The 20,967-nt window shown below is 44.7% G+C and overlaps 1 protein-coding gene across 3 annotated transcripts in view; it reads right to left on the reverse strand.

Annotated features, from left to right (window-relative positions):
- The window catches only part of LOC117516329 (NT-3 growth factor receptor-like), a 442,081-nt gene that overhangs the window by 36,731 nt on the left and 384,383 nt on the right, over positions 1-20,967 (reverse strand). For all 3 annotated transcript variants that reach the window (XR_004562366.1, XM_034177281.1, XM_034177282.1), the window contains 2 exons: positions 11,630-11,760; positions 10,441-10,613 (listed from right to left, as the gene is read on the reverse strand). Coding sequence is in view for 2 of the 3 variants with exons in the window: in XM_034177281.1 (XP_034033172.1) it covers positions 10,441-10,613; positions 11,630-11,760 (304 nt within the window). In the remaining variant the exon portion in view is untranslated. The remainder of the gene's footprint in view (positions 1-10,440; positions 10,614-11,629; positions 11,761-20,967) is intronic.

The following is a 20,967-nucleotide window of genomic DNA, read 5'->3' on the forward strand; positions in this document are numbered from 1 at the left end:
TGGTCGTCGTCTGGCGACGGTAACAAAATAAGATATCAACCTGAAGTAGTTCACGCAGACAGGCCCATCCATCACTCGCCATCCACAGCCAGCTAGCACGCTGCTGTGTGTGCCACACAGGTTCCGCTGCCCAGATCCACTTCTACAGAACAACCCAGCAGCATTTTCAAATCAGTGGAATACAGATGAAAAGCCTTTTTCCATCACAGGGCCACGATCGCATCTAACGCCACGTGATGCGGTCGCCATTTTCACGCTCAACACCAACACTAAAGGTCACATCTCACACCAGTCAACACTGTCTTTAAAAATGATACACCAGATTATGAATCATTACTTCCAGCTCTGTAACTTGTGTGAGTCCTGATGTAGCTGATAAAAAATGCACACAGATTCTGAGGTGTTTTTAGCCATAAAAGTGACGTAACCTCAGGTGGTGTCTGAAGGTCAGTCCACCTGATGACTGACTCCAGGACACACAGACATTCTGGGCTGTTGTTTGTCTCCAAATGTCATATGGTTTTATTATTAAGTCCCTTCAGCTGCTCCCACGTTTTCACTTGGGGTCACTATAGCAAATCCAAGGTGGACCTGCAAGTTTTACACCGGATGTCCTTCCTGACACAACTCCACATTACATGGAGAAATGTGGCACTGAAACCAAGCCCACTAACCACTTGGCCAATATGGGTTTAATTTAGTTTTCAAATTAAATTCTTGCACTTTGTGATCAACAAATGTCTGTCTCCAACTCTTTTTTTAACCAGCCATGTATTCAGATAAAGCAAACAAAACAATATCACACACGTCTCAATAAGACTGAATAATAATGATTACATGCTGTGAAAGTGGTGTCTCTGATTTCACTCCTGCTGTGTTCACACACAGAGACGTGTAGAATTATTGTCTCACTGTGTGGTGCTGTGTGCACCGGTGTCCTACATGTAGCATCTTAGCTTAGCATGGTGCGACACTGTGGCGTCGGGTGCAATCCACAAACATGGCCGAGACGGACGTATTTTTCTCTTCTCCCTCCCTCCTTATCTTTCCTGCTTCTGTGGCGTGTTGTCTGTGAGGCTGCAGCTTTGCTCTTCTGGAAAATAACAAAAATGGATCTGTTAAAGTGGTCTCTGAACGCAATTGACACTATTTTTTCCACAAGACATTCGGGGGCGGAGGACCCGACCTGTCCTGCTCAGACGCATGTGATGGGTTACGTGATGGACTCGTGGAGGAGATGGCAGGTCATGTGCCTTTACACGCTTTCTGTGGAGGACGTCAAAGATGTGTATATATTTGGCTTGGTGGTGACCGGCTTTCTGCTGTGTGGAGCGGGCATGGCGCTGGTTTACCGGAAAATTAAGAAGGTGGAAGCAGCAATAATTGGGCCGTCCAGGCTGCCCCACATGATTGATTCGATTGGGAAGGCAGTGGCTGTGCAGTCGGCAGGTGTTAACCGCACGCTGGAAAACATCTCGGGCAGGATTGCAGCTCTGGAAATCCGCTTTGACCGTTCTGAGAACCACTCTGTTCTCAGAACTGTGGAATCTTTCAGGCGTCTGCTAATCTGGATATTCATTTGGCTTCCCCAAACACAGCTGCACTTCAAGGCCGCTGCAATTAAAAAACCTCCTCAAGAAGATCAACACTTAAGCCTCACTCGCTGGTCATCCCCCTCCCCTCAGCTTCTCCAGCTCTGACGTTGACTGTGGACAGTGGACTGCTCAGGGCTGAGCCCCTCCCCCTTCCAGGATTGTCGGACAAGGCCATTGATGGCGCCTAATAGGCTGCCTCCGGAGTGTTCTGATAAACTGGACTTTCAAATCTCAGTTGTAGTCCTGCATCTTTGTTTGTATGTGCGATTATTGTTTTTCTGTGCTGATGGGGTTTTTTTTCCTCATTGCTGCTGTGTAACGCAGCGGCTATGAGGTTTTTTTTTTCTCTTCCTTATCTCGTGTGTGTTTTTTATATGTGTTTATGTACCGGGCCGGCTTATGTTGTGTGTTATGTGTGTGTCGTTTGTTATGGGTCGGTCTTGGTTTGCTCAGCCCTGCTGTTGACCAAGGCAGGGATGTACATCTGGAGCTGGTCCCCGGGAACCTAATGGTGACTTCTGCTCCTAACTGGCAATTAGGATGGGTTAAATGCAGTAGACACATTTCATTGTGCAGGGAACATGTTCCTTTGTGCATATGACAATAAAATTCTTTTGAATCCTTGAATCCTTTCGGGAGAGGAAACACACTTTAAGAATTTTCTCCTGATCACACGAAGGGGAAAGGATAAAATTGGTGGTTTAGAGCTGTGTTTTGAAGACCGTCCTCAGGGTGTGGTTGGCTTCACGTCTGCTTTGTCCCAGATGGACTACTTAAAAAAAAACTGTCCACCTAATAGGCGACACTGGACAAAACAAACATTTTAACCAGTTTGACAGATTCACTGTCAAAGTTCACAAAAAAGACTGATTTCTCTCTGTAAATAAATACCCCCACACCATTTATTTTAGACCTGAGATGATGTCGCCAATGTTCATATTTCTCACAGTTTGACGTTTGTGAGCGTTTATCAGCAGCAGGGGACATCAGGATAATTTTTTAAATTGAAGACTTAACAGTATTCCCTGAAAACCACCTTCTGTCTGATCATTTCTTAATAACATTTACATTTACTTTAATGGACTACCCAGCAGTGGGGAATAAGTTTCATTACAGTAGAAGTCTTTCGGAAAGCGCTGTAACTAGGTTTAAGGATATGATTCCTTCTTTGTTATGTTCTTCAATGCCATATACCAACACAGTGCAGAGTAGCTACCTAAACTCTGTGAGTGAGATAGATTATCTTGTCAATAGTTTTACATCCTCATTGAGCACAACTTTGGATGCTGTAGCTCCTCTGAAAAAGAGAGCCTTAAATCAGAAGTGCCTGACTCCGTGGTATAACTCACAAACTCGCAGCTTAAAGCAGATAACCCATAAGTTGGAGAGGAAATGGCGTCTCACTAATTTAGAAGATCTTCACTTAGCCTGGAAAAAGAGTCTGTTGCTCTATAAAAAAAGCCCTCCGTAAAGCTAGGACATCTTAGTACTCATCACTAATTGAAGAAAATAAGAACAACCCCAGGTTTCTTTTCAGCACTGTAGCCAGGCTGACAAAGAGTCAGAGCGCTATTGAGCCGAGTATTCCTTTAACTTTAACTAGTAATGACTTCATGACTTTCTTTGCTAATAAAATTAGACCCCATTCCTACCAGGCTGCTCAAGGAAGCCCTACCATTAATTAATGCTTCGATCTAAAATATGATCAATCTATCTTTATTAGTTGGCTATGTACCACAGGCTTTTAAACTGGCAGTAATTAAACCATTACTTAAAAAGCCATCACTTGATCCAGCTATCTTAGCTAATTATAGGCCAATCTCCAACCTTCCTTTTCTCTCAAAAATTCTTGAAAGGGTAGTTGTAAAACAGCTAACTGATCATCTGCAGAGGACTTAGAAACATGGTGTCTAACCAGATCCTTACTCTGGATGGCATTACCTTGACCTCTAGTAATACTGTGAGAAATCTTGGAGTCATTTTTGATCAGGATATGTCCTTCAATGCGCATATTAAGCAAATATGTAGGACTGCTTTTTTGCATTTGCACAATATATCTAAAATTAGAAAGGTCTTGTCTCAGAGTGATGCTGAAAAACTAATTCATGCATTTATTTCCTCTAGGCTGGGCTATTGTAATTCATTATTATCAGGTTGTCCTAAAAGTTCCCTGAAAAGCCTTCAGTTAATTCAAAATGCTGCAGCTAGAGTACTGACAGGGACTAGAAGGAGAGAGCATATCTCACCCATATTGGCCTCTCTTCATTGGCTCCCTGTTAATTCTAGAATAGAATTTAAAATTCTTCTTCTTACTTATAAGGTTTTGAATAATCAGGTCCCATCTTATCTTAGGGACCTCATAGATAGATAGATAGATAGATAGATAGATAGATAGATAGATAGATAGATAGATAGATAGATAGATAGATAGATAGATATGAACTTTCTTGTCAGATCATGGGATCTGAAATTTGTTTCACATGTTCAGCAGCTCCGTATAACACAAGAACAATAGACATCATACATTAAAACAATTACATCACACAAAGAAAACAACAATAAACAATCATCTATTTGCCTTCACACTCTGACTCTAGGAACTAAGCTCCTCATTTAGTTTCAAGATGGACTGATGTATAAATGAGTTCTTAAGCCTGACTTTGTTATAGCGCGGCACACAGTAGCGTCGCCCTGATGGTAAGAGCACATATTCAGAGTTTAGGACATGGCTGGGGTCAGAGGCGATGTTCTTTGCTAACCGCATCATGTTGTTGTGATATGCGGCTTCATACTGACCATCCAGAGACTGTCCCACTATCTTAGAGCAGATTTTAAGCAGTTGTCTAAGCCCAGATTTAGCAGTGACGGACAGACAACTGAACCACACAGCGTTACAATACTGCAGAACACTGAGGATGATGGAAGTGAAAAACAGGAACAGCACTTGATGAGAGGCCCCAAAAGACCGCAGACGACGAAGAAAATAGATTCTTTGTTTGGTCTTTCTACAAACAAAGTCTATGTGATGTTTCCATGACAATAAACAGTCAATCATCACACCCAATTATTTAAATGACTCCGCCTGTTTTACACTCTCGTTTATGATGGTGGGTGCTACTGTTACAGTTTTTGTACAGAAAACCATCTCCTCTGTTTTTTTGGTGTTTATTTGCAGAGCGTTGTTTTCGCTCCACATCACGATCTTTTCAACCCCCTGTTGGTGCAGCTCAGGACTGTCTGTGGTGACAGCAGTGTCAGCAATACAGTATCATCTGAATATTTGATGACGTACTGATTACTGGATGTTGCACGACAGTCATCAGTATATAAGGTAAGTATGGTACATAGTACCATATTACCCCAATAGAGCGCTTCGCTCTCAGACTGCAGGCTTACTTGTAGTTCCTAGGGTTTGTAAGAGTAGAATGGGAGGCAGAGCCTTCAGCTTTCAGGCTCCTCTCCTGTGGAACCAGCTCCCAATTCAGATCAGGGAGACAGACACCCTCTCTACTTTTAAGATTAGGCTTAAAACTTTCCTTTTTGCTAAAGCTTATAGTTAGGGCTGGATCAGGTGACCCTGAACCATACCTTAGTTATGCTGCTATAGACTTAGACTGCTGGGGGGTTCCTATGATGCACTGAGTGTTTCTTTCTCTTTTTGCTCTGTATGCACCACTCTGCATTTAATCATTAGTGATTGATCTCTGCTCCCCTCCACAGCATGTCTTTTTCCTGGTTCTCTCCCTCAGCCCCAACCAGTCCCAGCAGAACACTGCCCCTCCCTGAGCCTGGTTCTGCTGGAAGTTTCTTCATGTTAAAAGGGAGTTTTTCCTTCCCACCTTCACCAAGTGCTTGCTCACAGGGGGTCGTTTTGACCGTTGGGGTTTTTCTGTAATTATTGTATGGCCTTTGCCTTACAATATAAAGCGCCTTGGGGCAACTGTTGTTGTGATTTGGCGCTATATAAATAAAATTAATTTGATTTGATTTATCCATGTTTCTGACTTCACATCTCTGAGCACAAAAATAAAACTAAATACATCGATATTTTCACAAGTGTTCATTTATTTATAATAGACAGCTCATTTGACTTTTTATTGACTAGTGATTCACACTTTTAGCAGCAAATGGACCTCCTCCATCTGGTTTCGTTTTAAATTGAGGTGCGCTGGTGACTCGAATCTCAGAGCCTGACAGCAGGTGAAATAACAAAACAGCAAACACACAGTTTCATCCAGTAAAAGTGGAAAATATGAGGAAGAGATATTCTTTCGCCTCTCTGGGAGCCATGACCTTATTGTGGTGGAGAGGTTTGTGTGCCGCTATGGACCTGAGAGCTGTGTTGTCTGAGGCCTTGGTGCTCCTGGTAGGGTCTCCCATGGCCTCAGGCGAGAGGCCAGACTAAGAATGGTTCACAAGACACCATGATAGAATGAGGTAAAGGAAATGTGACCCGGCCTGGAGGAAGCCCGGGGCCCTCATCTGGAGCCAGACCTGGATGTAGGGCCCGTCAGCGAGTGCCTGGTGACTGGGCTTGATACGGAGCCCAATCGGGCAGAGCCCGAAAAAGCAACATGGACCTTCCATCTCCACCCTGTGGGCTCACCACCTGCAGGGGGAAGCCCTGGTGTTGGGTGCGCTGTCTTTTGGGTGGCAGTGAAAGTCGAGGGCCTCGACGGACCAGACCCGGAGGCAGGGGCTAGCTCTGGGGGTGTGGAACATCACCTCGCTGTGGTGGAAGGAGCCGGAGCTTGTGCGGGAGGTGGAGCAATACCAGATAGATCAGGTGGGCCTCGCCTCCATGCACAGCCTCAGCTCCAGAACCACTCTCCTTGATAGGGGTTGGTGCTTATTCTTCTCTGGAGTTGCCCAGGGGGTGAGGCGCCGGGCGAGTGTGGGGATACTCAGGAGTCCCTGGCTGAGCGCCGCTACGTTGGCGTTTACTCCAGTAGATGAGAGGGTTGCCTCCCTGCGTCTTCGGGTGGCGGGGGGGGGGGGGGGGGGGGGGGGGGGGGGGGGGGGGGGGGGGGGGGGGGGGGACTCTGACTGTTGTTTGTGCATATGCACCGAACAGCAAATTGGAATATTCGGCGTCCCTGAATGGAGTCCTGTATGGGGCTTCGGTGGGGGACTCCATTGTTCTGCTGGGGTACTTCAACGCACACGTGGGCAATGACAGAGACACCTGGAGAGGTGTGATTGGGAGGAATGGTCTGCCTGATCTAAACCCGAATGGTTGTTTCTTATTGGACTTCTGTGCTAGTCACGGACTGTCCATAATGAACACCATGTTCAAAAATAAGGATGCTCATAAGTGTACATGGTACCAGAGCACCCTAGGCTGAAGATCGATGATCAATTTTGTGATCGTATCATCTGATTTGAGGCCGCATGTTCTGGACACTCGGGTGAAGAGAGGGGCAGAGCTGTCAACTGATCACCATCTGGTGGTGAGTTGGATCAGCGGGTGGGGGAGGACTTTGGACAGACCTGGTAAGCCCAAATGGATAGTGCGGGTGAAATGGGAATGTCTGGAGGAGCCCACTGTCTGACAGATCTTCGACTCACGCCTCCGGCAGAGCTTCTCCAGCATCCATGTGGATGTTGTGGGAGCATTGAACCAGAATGGGCAATGTTCAAAGCTTCCGTTGCTGAAGCTGCAGTGGGGAGCTGTGGCCTGAAGGTCTTAGGTGCCTCAAGGGGCGGCAACCTTCGGACACCATGGTGGACACCAGTGGTCAGGGAAACTGTCCGACTGAAGAAGGAGTCATTCCGGGATATGTTATCTCTGAGGACTCCAGAGGCATTTGCAAAGTACCGACAGGCCCAAAGGGCAGCAGACTCTGCTGCGGGGGAGGCAAAGCAGTGGGTGTGGGAGAAGTTCGGTGCAACTATGGAAAAGGACTTTCAGTCGCACCAAGGTGCTTCTGGCAGACCATGAGGCACCTCAGGAGGGGAAAACGGGGAACCATCCAAGCTGTCTACAGTAAGGATGGGACTCTGTTGACCTCAATTGAGGATGTAATCCGGCGCTGGAAGGAACACTTTGAGGAACTCCTGCATCAGACCAGAGCACCCTCTATAGTAAGGGCAGAGCTGGAAGCTGATGGAGAATTTTCCCTGGTGGCAGTCACTGAGGTAGTCAAACAACTCCGCAGTGGCAAGGTCCCAGGGATTGATGAGATCCGTCCAGAAATGCTGAAGGCTCTGGGTGTGGAGGGATTGTCTTGGATGAGATGTCTCTTCAACATTGTGTGGAGGTCTGGAACAGTGCCTAAGGAGTGGCAAACTGGGGTGATGGTCCCCATATTTAAAAAGGGGGACCAGAGAGTGTGTGCCAACTACAGGGGCATTACACTACTCAGCCTCCCTGGTAAAGTCTAGTCCAGGGTGCTGGAAAGGAGGGTTCAGCCGATAGTCGAACCTCTGATTGAAGAGGAACAATGCGGGTTCCGTCCTGGTCATGGAACAACCGACCAGCTCTTTACTCTCACAAGGATCCTGGAGGGTGCCTGGGAGTATGCCCACCCAGTCTACATGTGTTTTTTGGACTTGGAGAAGGCATATGATTGGGTACCCTGGAAGATACTACGGGAGGTGCTACGGGAGTATGGAGTAAGGGGGTCCCTTCTCAGGGACATCCAATTTCTGTACTCGCAAAGCAAGAGCTGTGTTCAGGTGCTCGGCAGTACGTTGGACTCTTTTCCGGTGGAGGTTGGCCTACGCCAGGGCTGCACCTTGTCACCAATCCTGTTTGTGATATTCATGGACAGGATATCAAGGTGTAGTCGGGGGAGGAGGTTTTCCAGTTTGATGGGCTCAGGGTCTCATCACTGCTTTTTGCAGATGATGTGGTCCTGTTGGCTTCATCGGCCGGTGACCTCCAACACTCACTGGATCGGTTCACAACCAAATGTGAAGCAGCTGGGATGAGGATCAGCACCTCTAAATCTGAGGCCATGGTTCTCAGCAGGAAACCGATGGACTGCCTACTCCAGGTAGGGAATATGGCCTTGCCCAAAATGAAGGAGTTCAAGTACCTCGGGGTCTTGTTCACGAGTGAGGGGACGATGGAACATGAGATTGGCCGGAGAATCGGAGCATCAGGGGCGGTATTGCATTTGTTTTACCATACTGTGGTGACAAAAAGAGAGCTGACCCAAAAGGCGAAGCTCTCAATCTACTGGTCAATCTTCGTTCTTACTCACATCTATGGTCCTGAGTGTTGGGTCATGACCGAAAGAACTAGATCACAGGTACAAGCGGTTGAAATGGGTTTCCTCAGGAGGGTGGCTGGTGTCTCCCTTAGAGATAGGGTGAGAAGTTCGGTCATCCGTGGGGAGCTTGGAGTAGAGCCACTGCTCCCTCGCATTGAAAGGAGCCAGCTGAGCTGGTTCGGGCATCTGGTAAGGATGCCTCCTGGGCGCCTCCCAAGGGAGGTGCTCCAGGCACGTCCATCTGGGAGGAGAGCCCGGGGAAGACCCAGGACTAGGTGGAGAGATTATATCTCCACACTGGCCTCGGAACGCCTTGGGATCCACCAGTCAGAGGTGGTCAGTATGGCATGGGAAAGGGAAGTCTGGGGTCCCCTGCTGGAGCTGTTGCCCCTGCGACCCGAACCTGGAAAAGTGGTTGAAGATGAGTGATGATGATTTTCTTTCACTATTTGCGAGTTATTCTTTGGCGTTACTTAGTAATTTGACCGCTTCTTTGAATAATGAGTAATATAATGCATTAATCTTTCCAAATCAGTAATCAGATTAAAATTAGTTTGCCAAGTCACTGTGCGTTACTATTATTTTTATTTTCACATTGTGGGTCGAGGGCAGCTTTAAAACAGGTGTCCCAACAAGATGCAGGTGGAGTTCTGAGTTCTGAGCTGCATCAACTGAGCAGCTCAGCTCCAAGTTGAAGAACAGTTGTCTGTCAAAGAGCAGTGGCTGAGAGCTACGGTTTTACAAAAGACTTTTTTTCTCTTTAAAACTCTGTGCCGCTCTGTGCGTATCCGCAAAACAGCTGATCCGCAATGCACAAATACTAAAATACTTTTTTCCCACCCAAGTGCACCCAAGTCTCTTTCTGAGGAAGACATGATGTTAAAAAATGCTGATAAAACTTCTTAACTGTCAATTTGGTCATGTTTTCTGTATAAATAAACATTATCCATTCTTCCTGCTCAAACAGCAAGTCGGGGGCGAATCCATGCGGGAAGGGAGCTTTGGGGGAAGGATGAGGAGTAGACGCGACTCCCCAGAACAGACCTAGATTAAAGGTCCACTTTTGAAGACATTTTTTCATACTATTACGAATACTAATACTACTGAATAATAATAATTATAATAATAATAATAATAATAATAATAATAATAATTTCAACAACTAAAATGTTTAGAAAGAATTTAAATGTTAGAAAAATGTCAGAAAGAATTTAATAGCTACATTTAACAATGTAGGTTAGAAATGTTAAGTTTTACTGTTACAGTGCCATCAACAGTTACATATTAGGTCAAGACAGGTGTCTTTATTTTATTTTTTATTAAACAATTATTTATATTCATTGAAGTCAGGAAAGGGTGACTATAAAGTGAATATTGGCAAAATGGGTTATCATTTTCATGTTGAGGTGGTGTTGGGGGGTTGTTGGTAGCTGCTGAAAGGAACTAAAAAAGTAACTAGTATTCTAACTTAGTTACTTTTAAAATTGAGTAATCAGTAAAGTAATTAAATTATTTTTTCAAGGAGTAATACGTAATTGGATTACTTTTTCAAAGTAACTGTGGCAACACTGCTCGCGACTCATAGTCACGTGACCTTCCACACGTGTCTGTTTATTAGCTGAACTCACCTGAGGAACTTGTTCAGATCTCCGTGCTTCATATACTCAAAGACCATGATGAGTGGATCGCCGTCCACACAAACGCCGTAAAACTTGACGATGTGCTCGTGCTGGAGATTTGTCAGCAGTTCAGCTTCACGCTGGAAATCCTTCCTGGCGGCAAGAGTGGGATCCTTCAGTGTCTAAAGAGAAAACAGATGAGAGATTCAGGATAAAAGCTGGTTGTGTTATATTAACATATCTGTCTCACCTACACAGCCCGCCGGGGGACCTGCAGCCCACACTTTCTGAAACGGTGTGGGTCTTACCTTCACGGCCTGCTGGGGGACCTGCGGCCCACACTTTGTGAACCGCTGTGGGTCTTACTTTCACGGCCTGCTGGGGGACCTGCGGCCCACACTTTGTGAAACGCTGTGGGTCTTACTTTCATCGCCCGCCGGGGGACCTGCGGCCCACACTTTGTGAACCGCTGTGGGTCTTACTTTCACGGCCTGCTGGGGGACCTGTGGCCCACACTTTTTGAACCGCTGTGGGTCTTATTTTCATGGCCCGCCGGGGGACCTGCGGCCCACACTTTGAGAACTGCTGTGGGTCTTACCTTCATGGCCCGCTGGGGGACCTGTGGCCCACACTTTGAGAACCGCTGTGGGTCTTACCTTCATGGCCCACACTTTGTGAACCACTGTGGGTCTTACCTTTATGGCCCGCCAGGGGACCTGCGGCCCACACTTTGAGAACTGCTGTGGGTCTTACCTTCATGGCCCGCTGGGGGACCTGTGGCCCACACTTTGAGAACCGCTGTGGGTCTTACCTTCATGGCCCACACTTTGTGAACCACTGTGGGTCTTACCTTTATGGCCCGCCAGGGGACCTGCGGCCCACAATTTGTGAACCGCTGTGGGTCTTACTTTCACGGCCCGCCGGGGCACCTACGGCCCACACTTTGTGAACCGCTGTGGGTCTTACTTTCACGGCCCGCCGGGGGACCTGCGGCCCACACTTTGTGAACCGCTGTGGGTCTTACTTTCACGGCCCGCCGGGGGACCTGCGGCCCACACTTTGTGAACCGCTGTGGGTCTTACTTTCACGGCCCGCCGGGGGACCTGCGGCCCACACTTTGTGAACCGCTGTGGGTCTTACTTTCACGGCCCGCCGGGGGACCTGCGGCCCACACTTTGAGAATCGCTGTGGGTCTTACCTTCACGGCCACCAGCATCTTGTCCTTGGTGGGACTCAGGTTGTAACATTCAGCCAGGAAGACTTTTCCGAACGCTCCCTCTCCGAGCTCCCGCTTCAAAATGATGTCCCGCCGTTTGATGTGCTGGACATCTGAGAGAGAGACACAGAAAGAGACAAACATCAGAGAGACGAGTCCGAAGTGGACTGGGGTCAGAGACCTCGATCTGGAAACACTTTTAAAGGTTGTCGTGAAGGACCTCATTTGGGCTGATCAGGATTTGATCCTCTTAACTGTCTCGACTGAAGCGAACTCGAAAGCAGGAGGTTGCAGGTTTGAGACCCAGTCCGGACAGATGAAACTTTGAGTGTGAGCGTGTTGTTGTGCACAGCTCTGACTGTTATATATCAGTGTTCTTTAGAGGGCGCTACTGTGCCCCCTCCGCACGCGCACACACACACACGCGCACGCACACACACACACACACACACACACACACACACACACACACACACACACACACACACACACACACACACACACACAGACTCGTGTGCTAACGCTGTGTTAATGTGTCATAAATAATGATTACTGCAGAAGGTAATAATGACGTTTGTATTTATTGTGTGTGTGTGTGTGTGTGTGTGTGTGTGTGTGTGTGTGTGTGTGTGTGTGTGTGTGTGTGTGTGTGTGTGTGTGTGTGTGTGTGTGTGTGTGTGAGACAAACATCAGAGAGACGTGTCTTATTTTGTGAAAGTCTGAAACAAGTCGTTGATGTTCAGGTGGCCTCTGGTGACTTCAGGTGGACTGACACCTGGCCCCATGCTCACTGCTATGATTATCTCGTTGGTGCAGACAGACCACACAAACACACACTCAAGTCGAACCATATTAAACCTAAAACTCAAGTAAATATTTCATTGTGTTGTGAAAATCTGCTGATAATGAGAGTGAATTCATTGAAATTTGTTTTAAAAATGTGTGCTGGCTCTGTTGTTGTTGTTTCCATTCGGCTGCTCCCATTTTGTGTGAGATGCTGAAAAATATTTACGTTTTGCACAACATACGATACCGTGCATCCCTGGAATTTGGCGAGGCAAAGTGCAGGCCACAGACAGTGTGTGCAGCACTTATGGAGAAACCGGATTGAAATCGGACTGCGATGGAGGAGCTTTGGGCGTGAAAGTAAGCTTTTACCATGCGTGAACCTCCATGTGTCTCCAACATGCAGCCTGTTCCCAGACGTTTTTAATATTTCATAACCGCACTCGCTCTAAGAACAGTACAAGCTGGTGCATCGGGAAAATGTCTCAGAATTACTGCCTGATCCTGAATTCCACAAAGACCTGAAATATTTTACAGCTCTGGCTGATTCTCTGCAAAAAACACAACAAACCAGAATAAATCTGCAGCCGTCCAGGCTGAAACAGATTCTCTGATAATATTTTGAACACAGTAACACAGCTGAAATGGATTTTTGAAAAAGCTGCATAGACAATAAGAGCAATCAGAGATTTCTGACATACGCCAATCCGGATCCGGATCAGCTCCAAAATCAGATCAGTCTTCCGTGTCCTAATATCTATCTGTGGTGCAAATATGGTGAGAATCTGTGAAGCAATTTTGACGTAATCCTTTAAAGTGTATATAAAGAGAAATCCTGAGCCAAAATCCAGATCTGGATCAGGATGAGCTCCAAAACTGAATGTGTTCTTCAGTGGCCTAATATCTATCTGTGATGAAAATTTCGACAAAATCTGTGCAGTAGTTTTGACATAATCATGCTAACAGAGAGACAAATAACTAAATACATAAACGCAGATGATTTTATTACGTCCTTGGCGGACGTTATAAGTTAATTGCATAATTAAAAATTTTCATTTTTGTGGACTAGAAAGGACACTCAGCGCTCAGAGCTGCACCAAAGTCCAGCAGCCCTCAGATTAAAAATGTACTGTTCTTTGGTTTCATTGGGAGTTATTCCGCTGATCTTGATCTTTCTCCCTGATCACTCACCTTTCATCACTGACCTTTGATCCTGATCAAAGGTTGTTTGATGATAAACCGCCTCTTGTTGGCTGCAGTTTGGGGAAACAGCGCCCCCTTCAGTGCTTTTTATTAATTATGGAAAACCAAACGGGAGCTCCTGAGTTGTTTGTTCTCCGGTAAGGCCCAGGCGGATGTAAAGCCGCGTTAATGCTGTTAGGACTTGCACGTGTTGGACTCGGTTGGAGGATAACGTGTATTAATTAGGCGTCCAGGTCTGAGGATTCAGCTCAGGTCCCTGCAGGGCCACCGCGTGCTAATGAATGTGGAACCTACAGGGACCTCACTTTCTGCACAACAATGCTCAAAGTTCTAAATCAGCAGCATTTCCAAAGGGAACACCATCTCTTTACATGTAAACATTTCAGCTGGACCTGCAGGCTGAGCGGAGAACAGGCAAAGCAGCAACAGAGCAGCTTCATTAAATCCACAGTGGGTGATGTCACCAAATTATTCTCATTGCTGGATTGCAGGATTAACTAAGTGAAAATCACAATATGAATAACGCCTAAGCTTTAGGAAAAGCTGAGGCACTTTCTCAGTAAAGTAAGTTCTTTTGGATTCACCCTTTTCGCTCAGGTCGCCGCAGCAGATCTGACATGGATCTGCATGTTGATTTGACAAAGGTTTTACGCTTATGCCCTTCCTGTTGCAACTCCACATTACATGGCCAATGAGCACAGGGTTCTTGAACTGGAAACATAAATGAGCCCATCCCCTCCAGATTGTGAACCCAATAACCTGGTGACAATAAAAATATTGTGCAAAGATGTTATGCAAGCAGTCTTGTGAAGTTATTGTGCAAATATTCTTTGTAAATATATTATACAAAGATTTTTTGTAAAGATTCTATAGACTGCTAGATTCTATAGGTGCTATAGACTTAGACTGCTGGGGGGAGGGGGGTTCCCATGATGCACTGAGTGTTTCTTCCTCTTTTTGCTCGGTATGCACCACTCTGCATTTAATCATTAGTGATTGATCTCTGCTCTCTTCCACAGCATGTCTTTTCCTGATTCTCTCCCTCAGCCCCAACCAGTCCCAGCAGAAGACTGCACCTCCCTGAGCCTGGTTCTGCTGGAGGTTTCTTCCTGTTAAAAGGGAGTTTTTCCTTCCCACTGTCGCCAAGTGCTTGCTCACAGGGGGTCGTTTTGACCGTTGGGGTTTTTCTGTAATTATTGTATGGCTTTTGCCTTACAATATAAAGTGCCTTGGGGCAACTGTTTGTTGTGATTTGTCGCTATATAAATAAAATTGATTTGATTTGATTTGATTCTGCACAAGGATATTGTGCAACACGTCTGTGCAAAGATTCTGTGTAAAGATATTATGCAGAGATTCTGCATAATGATTCTGTGTAAAAATATTGTGCAAAGATTCTTTGTAAATATATTGTGCAAAGATTCTGTGTAAAGATATTGTGCAAAGATTTTGTGTAAAGATATTTTGCAAAGATTCTTTGTAAATATATTGTACAAAGATTCTGTGTAAAGACATTATGCAGAGATTCTTCATAAAGATTCTGTGTAAAGATATTGTGCAAAGATTCTTTGTAAAAGTGTTGTGCAAAGATGTTATGCAAACATTCTTGTGCAGTTATTGTGCAAAGATTCTTTGTAAAAATATTGTGCAAAGATTCTTTGTAAAGATTCTGCACAAGGATATTGTGCAACAAGTCTGTGCTAAGATATTGTGCAAAGATTCTGTGTAAAGATATTATGCAAAGATTCTTTGTAAAAATATTGTGCAAAGATTCTTTGTAAAGATTCTGCACAAGGATATTGTGCAACAAGTCTGTGCAAAGATATTGTGCAAAGATTCTGTGTAAAGATATTATGCAAAGATTCTTTGTAAAAATATTGTGCAAAGATTCTTTGTAAAGATTCTGCACAAGGATATTGTGCAACAAGTCTGTGCTAAGATATTGTGCAAAGATTCTGTGTAAAGATATTATGCAAAGATTCTTTGTAAAAATATTGTGCAAAGATTCTTTGTAAAGATTCTGCACAAGGATATTGTGCAACAAGTCTGTGCAAAGATATTGTGCAAAGATTCTGTGTAAAGATATTATGCAAAGATTCTTTGTAAAGATTCTGCACAAAGATAATGTGCAACAAGTCTGTGCTAAGATATTGTGCAAAGATTCTGTGCATTGACATTCAGCGTGTTGAATTTCTTTCTTTATATTGGACTGCGTCCACGTCCACATATATAAGACAGCTGGTGTACATGAAGACAAGCAGACGCACAAACACGTGGATGTGCACGTACCAGTGGACAAATGGGTGAAGTGAACCAGTTGACCGTTCCACCACTGGGTTGCAATTAGTGAGTGTGTAATGAGCTGTGGGACTGACACGTCCAGCACCGTACGCATCGCTGCTCTCAGCAGGAAGGACACGCGAGCAAATGACACTTTAAAATAGCTTTAAATTCATTTAAATCAGACTTTATAGACAAAAAAACTTGACAACAAAGATTAATTCAAAGTAAAGTACTTCACTGTCATCATATGTTGTTCTAAGGGCCCTGTCCCACTGGCGTTTAGGAGGATTTGTGTATGGATTGCGTACAAAATTGGCCCATATTCGCCAAACATCCGCAATATCCATGTAACATGCCTGTATGAGTCGGCCGTCATCCGAACACGCCCGTGATCATCCGCAGAGGCACGCATGTCCGCAGCCAGGATTTTTGAGCTGTTCAAAAAACTGAATGCGGATGACATCCGCCTGACATACTCCATACATACTCATACACAATACATACTCACTCTATGCGCTGTATATCTGCCATTAAGGGTCCTGTCCCACTGGCGTTTAGGAGGATTTGCGGATGGAATGCGCACAAAAGTGGCCCACATCTGCCAAACAACCGCAATAACCGTGTAACATTCCTGTATGAGTCGGCCGCCATCCGAACATGTCCGTGATCATCCGCAGAGGCACGCATGTCCGCAGCCAGGATTTTTGAGCCGCTCAAAAATCCTGCTGCGGATGAGATCTGCATCACTGCCTGAACACATACTGAAGACATACACAGGACATACACAACCAACGCACCGCATATCCCCTGTCATCTGCTGATATCCGCAACCGACGGGTTGGCGCGGCTTGGCGGCGGACCGGGACAGCGTGCAAAACAGATATGACGCGTGCCCAGCACGACCACATCACGGTCGCAAATGGTATGTCGCGCATGCAGACAGAGTGGGCACGGATGAAGCGAGTGCATCACGGCCGCTGTGCCCCTCATGGGGGCGCCTCCGCAGTCGCCTTCCCTTCTGTTCCCTGTTATATCCGCTTTTCTTCCTCATGTATTCGCTGATCCACCCTGGGACATTTGTCATTTCCGCCCACCTTTGTTGCGGACGCTCAGCTTTTGTCTCCTCATTTCATGCGCAAATCCTCCTAAACGCCAGTGGGACAGGGCCCTAACCGCTGATATCCGCAACTGACGGGGATTTGCGGCTTAGCAGCGGACTGGGACAGTGTGTAAAACAGATATATATCGTGCCCATCATGTCCACATCACAAACTAAAATATGTTGTAGCGAATGCAGACAGATTGGCCACAAATAAAGCCTTTACATTACATCTGCTTTGCAGCTGATTTGCGGACAATCTGTGAATGCATAACAAACACGTCACGTAAACCCAAAGTACTATATGTGGCAGAAAGCGACATACCTGCCAGTCAGTGCCGGTCCAGCTGTGTAGATCCACAAAGACGTAGCTGCTGCAATTCAGGACTTTTATTTAACACCAACAAAAGGAAGAGTTGCTGTTTACCCACAACTCACTCCAAAAAAACCCAAAAAAAAACCACCGTCTCACACCCGAGTGGCTTTCCCCCTCCCGCTCCCCAAACTCATGAACAGTTAACCCTCACATGACAAAATGAACATTGACTCTGTGATCAACTTGTCCAAGTCCAGCACTTGCTCCAGAGGCTGTACTGTTGGTGTGAATAGTGATGCCGATGGCCCGAGTGCGCTTCTTTTATGACCGCAATGCAGATGCCGTGCACGCGCAACACGTGTGATTCATTCATAATACACCCGTAATACTGCCGTGATAATCTCAATGTGTCAGATCAGTTTCCTCACTACATGCGTTATATAACCGTGATTGTTCATCATATATTCGCTATATATTATTAATATATCCGTAATTCATACTGGGACATTTGTCATTTTTGGCCATTTGTGTTGCGGACAACAACGAACTCCCGCAATTTGTATACTCAATTCATGTGCAATTAATCCTCTCCCCAGTGGGACAGGGCCCTTAGTTCAACATCACTGAACATCAAGACAGAAATTTGACCAAAAATCTCTGAAAATTCTTCTTGCAGACTGTTGATGTTTTTGTTTAATCTCACCCCAAACATGCTGATTATAAACTTTATTACCACCCGGTGAACAGACGAAGACAGAACCAACAACATCAGACATCGTGAGTGTGTGTCTAAGTCAGTATAAGTCGGTACATACGTCAGTACATACGTCAATATATACGCTGCCGCTGGGACTGATTTGCATTTTGCCAACTTGTTCTGGTTAATATGTCGTCCAGAAAATGTTGATCACAATGTCAAAGAAACATGTCTTTTTGTGTAATTATAATTATGATGGTTAAATGTAGAGAACACTTTGTGTTGTATGTGTGTGCAATCACAATAAATCCATCTTCATCATTAATCAAGAGCAAGAATCAAGAAAAAGAAACATGTCTGACTTGTGACCCCGATGTTCAAAAATATCCAAATCATTACATTTATTTTGTTGTAATTCTGAGACACCTTGTATTTTCTTCAGCCTTCACGTTTAAGGTCAAATTAGACTGAATCATTTTTCCACTTTGATTTAAAAAATGTGCAGTATGTTAGTTTGAGTTATGGGCAAAAATAGCGTAGATTTATATTTCTTTAAGCATGCAGTTTGTGGCCAAAAATCAGATGAAAAACCCAAACAATTAAGCAAATTTTAACAGTTACCACTTTCTTCAAGGTAAAACTTCACCCACAGCTGCTCTTAATTTCCATGATGCATGTGATGATCAGATTATTCCTTGCAACAATTCCAGACATGTCCAGCAAATGGCAGACAGGGTACAGTGCATTACAAAAGAAAAACAAAGATTTTGTATTGATTCAATCAATCAATTCAATCAATTTTATTTATATAGCGCCAAATCACAACAAACAGTTGCCCCAAGGCGCTTTATATTGTAAGGCAAGGCCATACAATAATTACGTAAAAACCCCAACGGTCAAAACGACCCCCTGTGAGCAAGCACTTGGCAACAGTGGGAAGGAAAAACTCCCTTTTAACAGGAACAATATCCCTGATGATTCAGTGCATCAAAGTTAACCAAAGTTTAAAGACTTTCTGTTGCATTGGAGACATGTGCAATGATCAATCAATCAATCAATCAATTTTTTATATAGCGCCAAATCACAACAAACAGTTGCCCCAAGGCGCTTTATATTGTAAGGCAAGGCCATACAATAATTATGTAAAACCCCAACGGTCAAAACAACCCCCTGTGAGCCAGCACTTGGCTACAGTGGGAAGGAAAAACTCCCTTTTAACAGGAAGAAACCTCCAGCAGAACCAGGATCAGGGAGGGGCAGTCTTCTGCTGGGACTGGTTGGGGCTGAGGGAGAGAACCAGGAAAAAGACATGCTGTGGAGGGGAGCAGAGATCGATCACTAATGATTAAATGCAGAGTGGTGCATATAGAGCAAAAAGAGAAAGAAACAGTGCATCATGGGAACCCCCCAGCAGTCTACGTCTATAGCAGCATAACTAAGGGATGGTTCAGGGTCACCTGATCCAGCCCTAACTATAAGCTTTAGCAAAAAGGAAAGTTTTAAGTCTAATCTTAAAAGTAGAGAGGGTGTCTGTCTCCCTGATCTGAATTGGGAGCTGGTTCCACAGGAGAGGAGCCTGAAAGCTGAAGGCTCTGCCTCCCATTCTACTCTTACAAACCCTAGGAACTACAAGTAAGCCTGCAGTCTGAGAGCGAAGCGCTCTATTGGGGTGATATGGTACTACGAGGTCCCTAAGATAAGATGGGACCTGATTATTCAAAACCTTATAAGTAAGAAGAAGAATTTTAAATTCTATTCTAGAATTAACAGGAAGCCAATGAAGAGAGGCCAATATGGGTGAGATATGCTCTCTCCTTCTAGTCCCCGTCAGTACTCTAGCTGCAGCATTTTGAATTAACTGAAGGCTTTTTAGGGAACTTTTAGGACAACCTGATAATAATGAATTACAATAGTCCAGCCTAGAGGAAATAAATGCATGAATTAGTTTTTCAGCATCACTCTGAGACAAGACCTTTCTGATTTTAGAGATATTGCATAAATGCAAAAAAGCAGTCCTACATATTTGTTTAATATGCGCTTTGAATGACATATCCTGATCAAAAATGACTCCAAGATTTCTCACAGTATTACTAGAGGTCAGGGTAATGCCATCCAGAGTAAGGATCTGGTTAGACACCATGTTTCTAAGATTTGTGGGGCCAAGTACAATAACTTCAGTTTTATCTGAGTTTAAAAGCAGGAAATTAGAGGTCATCCATGTCTTTATGTCTGTAAGACAATCCTGCAGTTTAGCTAATTGGTGTGTGTCCTCTGGCTTCATGGATAGATAAAGTTGGGTATCATCTGCATAACAATGAAAATTTAAGCAATACCGTCTAATAATACTGCCTAAGGGAAGCATGTATAAAGTGAATAAAATTGGTCCTAGCACAGAACCTTGTGGAACTCCATAATTAACTTTAGTCTGTGAAGAAGATTCCCCATTTACATGAACAAATTGTAATCTATTAGACAAATGTGATTCAAACCACCGCAGCGCAGTGCCTTTAATACCTATGGCATGCTCTAATCTCTGTAATAAAATTTTATGGTCAACAGTATCAAAAGCAGCACTGAGGTCCAACAGAACAAGCACAGAGATGAGTCCACTGTCCGAGGCCATAAGAAGATCATTTGTAACCTTCGCTAATGCTGTTTCTGTACTATGATGAATTCTAAAACCTGACTGAAACTCTTCAAATAGACCATTCCTCTGCAGATGATCAGTTAGCTGATTTACAACTACCCTTTCAAGAATTTTTGAGAGAAAAGGAAGGTTGGAGATTGGCCTATAATTAGCTAAGATAGCTGGGTCAAGTGATGGCTTTTTAAGTAATGGTTTAATTACTGCCACCTTAAAAGCCTGTGGTACATAGCCAACTAACAAAGATAGATTGATCATATTTAAGATCGAAGCATTAAATAATGGTAGGGCT

This window comes from Thalassophryne amazonica, chromosome 8 (assembly GCF_902500255.1).
Source record: "Thalassophryne amazonica chromosome 8, fThaAma1.1, whole genome shotgun sequence".
NCBI lineage: Eukaryota > Metazoa > Chordata > Actinopteri > Batrachoidiformes > Batrachoididae > Thalassophryne > Thalassophryne amazonica.